Source organism: Drosophila subpulchrella, chromosome 2R (assembly GCF_014743375.2).
Source record: "Drosophila subpulchrella strain 33 F10 #4 breed RU33 chromosome 2R, RU_Dsub_v1.1 Primary Assembly, whole genome shotgun sequence".
Classification (NCBI taxonomy): domain Eukaryota; kingdom Metazoa; phylum Arthropoda; class Insecta; order Diptera; family Drosophilidae; genus Drosophila; species Drosophila subpulchrella.
The window spans coordinates 20,542,555-20,544,936 of NC_050611.1; the positions used below are offsets into that span (position 1 = coordinate 20,542,555).

General features: G+C 38.4%; 1 protein-coding gene across 1 annotated transcript; it reads left to right on the plus strand.

Annotated features, from left to right (window-relative positions):
- Positions 1 to 1,349: 1,349 nt before the first annotated feature.
- LOC119550951 (glutaredoxin-C4) lies at positions 1,350 to 1,907 on the plus strand. The gene has a single exon (XM_037859977.1). The coding sequence runs from the start codon at positions 1,475 to 1,477 to the stop codon at positions 1,823 to 1,825; it is 351 nt and encodes a 116-aa protein (XP_037715905.1). The 5' UTR covers positions 1,350 to 1,474; the 3' UTR covers positions 1,826 to 1,907.
- The last annotated feature ends 475 nt before the right edge of the window (positions 1,908 to 2,382 follow it).

The window sequence follows — 2,382 nt, forward strand, 5'->3', positions numbered from 1 at the left end:
CAGAAGAAACTATTTATAAAACAGGAAATTTTTTTCTTTTACTATTTTTATAGGATGTAAAATTGTTTAAAATGCTTTAAAAATATGATCTAATAACAGTTCTTTCTGTGCATACTTGGGACATGGGGAGAAATTGTTTTATTACCCGGGCGAAGCCGTTGAGTGTGTGTTGACTGAAAACAAAGGTGCGCACAATAAATTACATTGTTACACGGAAACTTACGACCAGGACACGGCACGGACACACTGGCATATCTGTGCACACACATGCAGGAGAGGTCCTGGCAGGAAGTCAGCAACAAGCGCCGCGTTAATGAAAAGGATTTCTCCGGCATCCACATGTCTGCAGAGTTAGTAGTGCCACCTAGCCCCCGCTCCAACCATCCTTCAACCGAACTGACTTTCCTCTTTGGGTTATTTAATATTTAAACTCCGGCCAGACGGTGGATTTTCCAAGTAGGAGGATAACGGGGCACTATAGTCCTGTCTTTGATGTCCTCGACCCATTAGTTGAGGTCTCAACTTTTGCATAAATAAACGCCTCAGTTCGTTAGTGAGTCTCGCCTTCAGCATCGCCCGATTCTCAATTGCAAAAAGGGTTCCCTTTGGGATCCCACTGCGGTTTCCTGGGCCATCGGTTGCTGCGGCTGGCTTTTGGGCCCAGGATGCGTGAAAGTGTCATAAGCCTAGAGGGCTGGTAGGGAAGATCTTATGACGGACCAGACCGCAGTTACAGCTGGCAAATAGTTGGCTTGTTGTTCTGTGGCTTTGCCTTAAAGTTTAATGGTTTCTTAATCGATTTTCGGAAAAGGGAAAGTTGAAAGCTTCCTGGAAATGCTAAGTAATGATGTTCTCTTTTGGGTAGGAGGATCAAAGTGGAAAGGGAAAATTTTTATAAACAGTTTAAAAGAATTTAAAAGGGTTTACAATAGAGAGATTTTATAGAAGCTAAAAGATTCTTAAAGATTCAGAATTATGCTGTTGCTTAAGATATTTTTTAAAAAAGTATTTAATAGGATATACAAAATTGTAATACACGGCTTAAGACTTATTGATATTTCAGATATCAGTAAATTCCTTTTAAAGGGATATACTAAGTAACATAAAATTCGTACTTTGCTATAAAACCAACAGTTGTTTATTATGTTTTATGTTATTTAACAAATTATAATTATAATTTAAAAATAGTTTTGGTGTGTGAAGTTAGAAAAACATAGATAGTCTTTGCTAACAACCATTCTAGACCTTAAATCCATTGTAAATATTTTCTGAAAAGAAGATGAAAAATTATCAACAAGGCCTTGAAACTTTTGACAATCATTATAAATGCCGATTCCTTTTCCAAAGCAAGCGAAGCAATCCCAGTCCCAGAAATCAGTCAAAAGCCGTAGGTCAAAATTCAAATACCGAAAGCCTCGTTTCCCCTGTTTCCGAACTTTTCCGGATCCGGACAGTCCACCTCTCCCGTCGATCCATGGGTACAGTGGTCTCCACCCTTCAGCGCCCCACCCCCCTCGTGAGCATGGACAGCACGCATGCGCAGTTCGTGCGCGAAACCATCAACGGCAACAAGGTGGTGATCTTCAGCAAGACCTACTGTCCCTACTGCAGCATGGCCAAGGAGCAGTTCCGGAAGATCAACGTCAAGGCCACGGTCGTGGAGCTGGACCAGCGGGACGACGGCAACGAGATCCAGGCGGTTCTGGGCGAGATGACGGGTTCGAGGACCGTTCCGCGGTGCTTCATCGACGGCAAGTTCGTGGGCGGCGGCACCGATGTGAAGCGCCTCTATGAGCAGGGCATCCTGCAGAAGTACTTCCAGTGAGAAATGGGGCCTCCTGCACAGGATCTTCCACTTCAATTTTGTTCTTCCGGCACAATAAAGCGATTCCAGTTGGCGTTTTAAATGGTGATTTTTAATAAGGATGGGGAAATTGGTGTATGATCAATTGTCATGAATACAAAAATGATGATATTAACAGACAAATTAAAAAGTATAAATTAATATTGGTGAGTTAAATTCGCAAATTCGAATTTTATGTTTATATCTATAACAAAACGTTTAAATTACTTGATAAAATATTTCAGCCAAGGGAAAAAAATATATATTATTATTATTATTATATTATTTAATAATTTACTTGTTATGTAAAAAAAAATGTATTTAAAATAATTAAAAAAGAGTTTAAGATCTTTAAATTATACAAATTATAATGGATGATATATAGTGCCATTTTTGGATTCACTACTACTTTAATAATCTTACACACTTATTGTATGTTAATTTAATTAAAGTTCATATTGAAATCAAAGCTTAAAATCCCTAAATGAACTATAATTGTTACATTTAACAATACAAATATTTAAATTTAATATAAGCTA

Excerpts from the sequence above, each read along its gene's own strand:
- LOC119550951 (XM_037859977.1), top strand. The coding sequence starts at position 1,475 with ATGGGTACAGTGGTCTCCACCCTTCAGCGCCCCACCCCCCTCGTGAGC.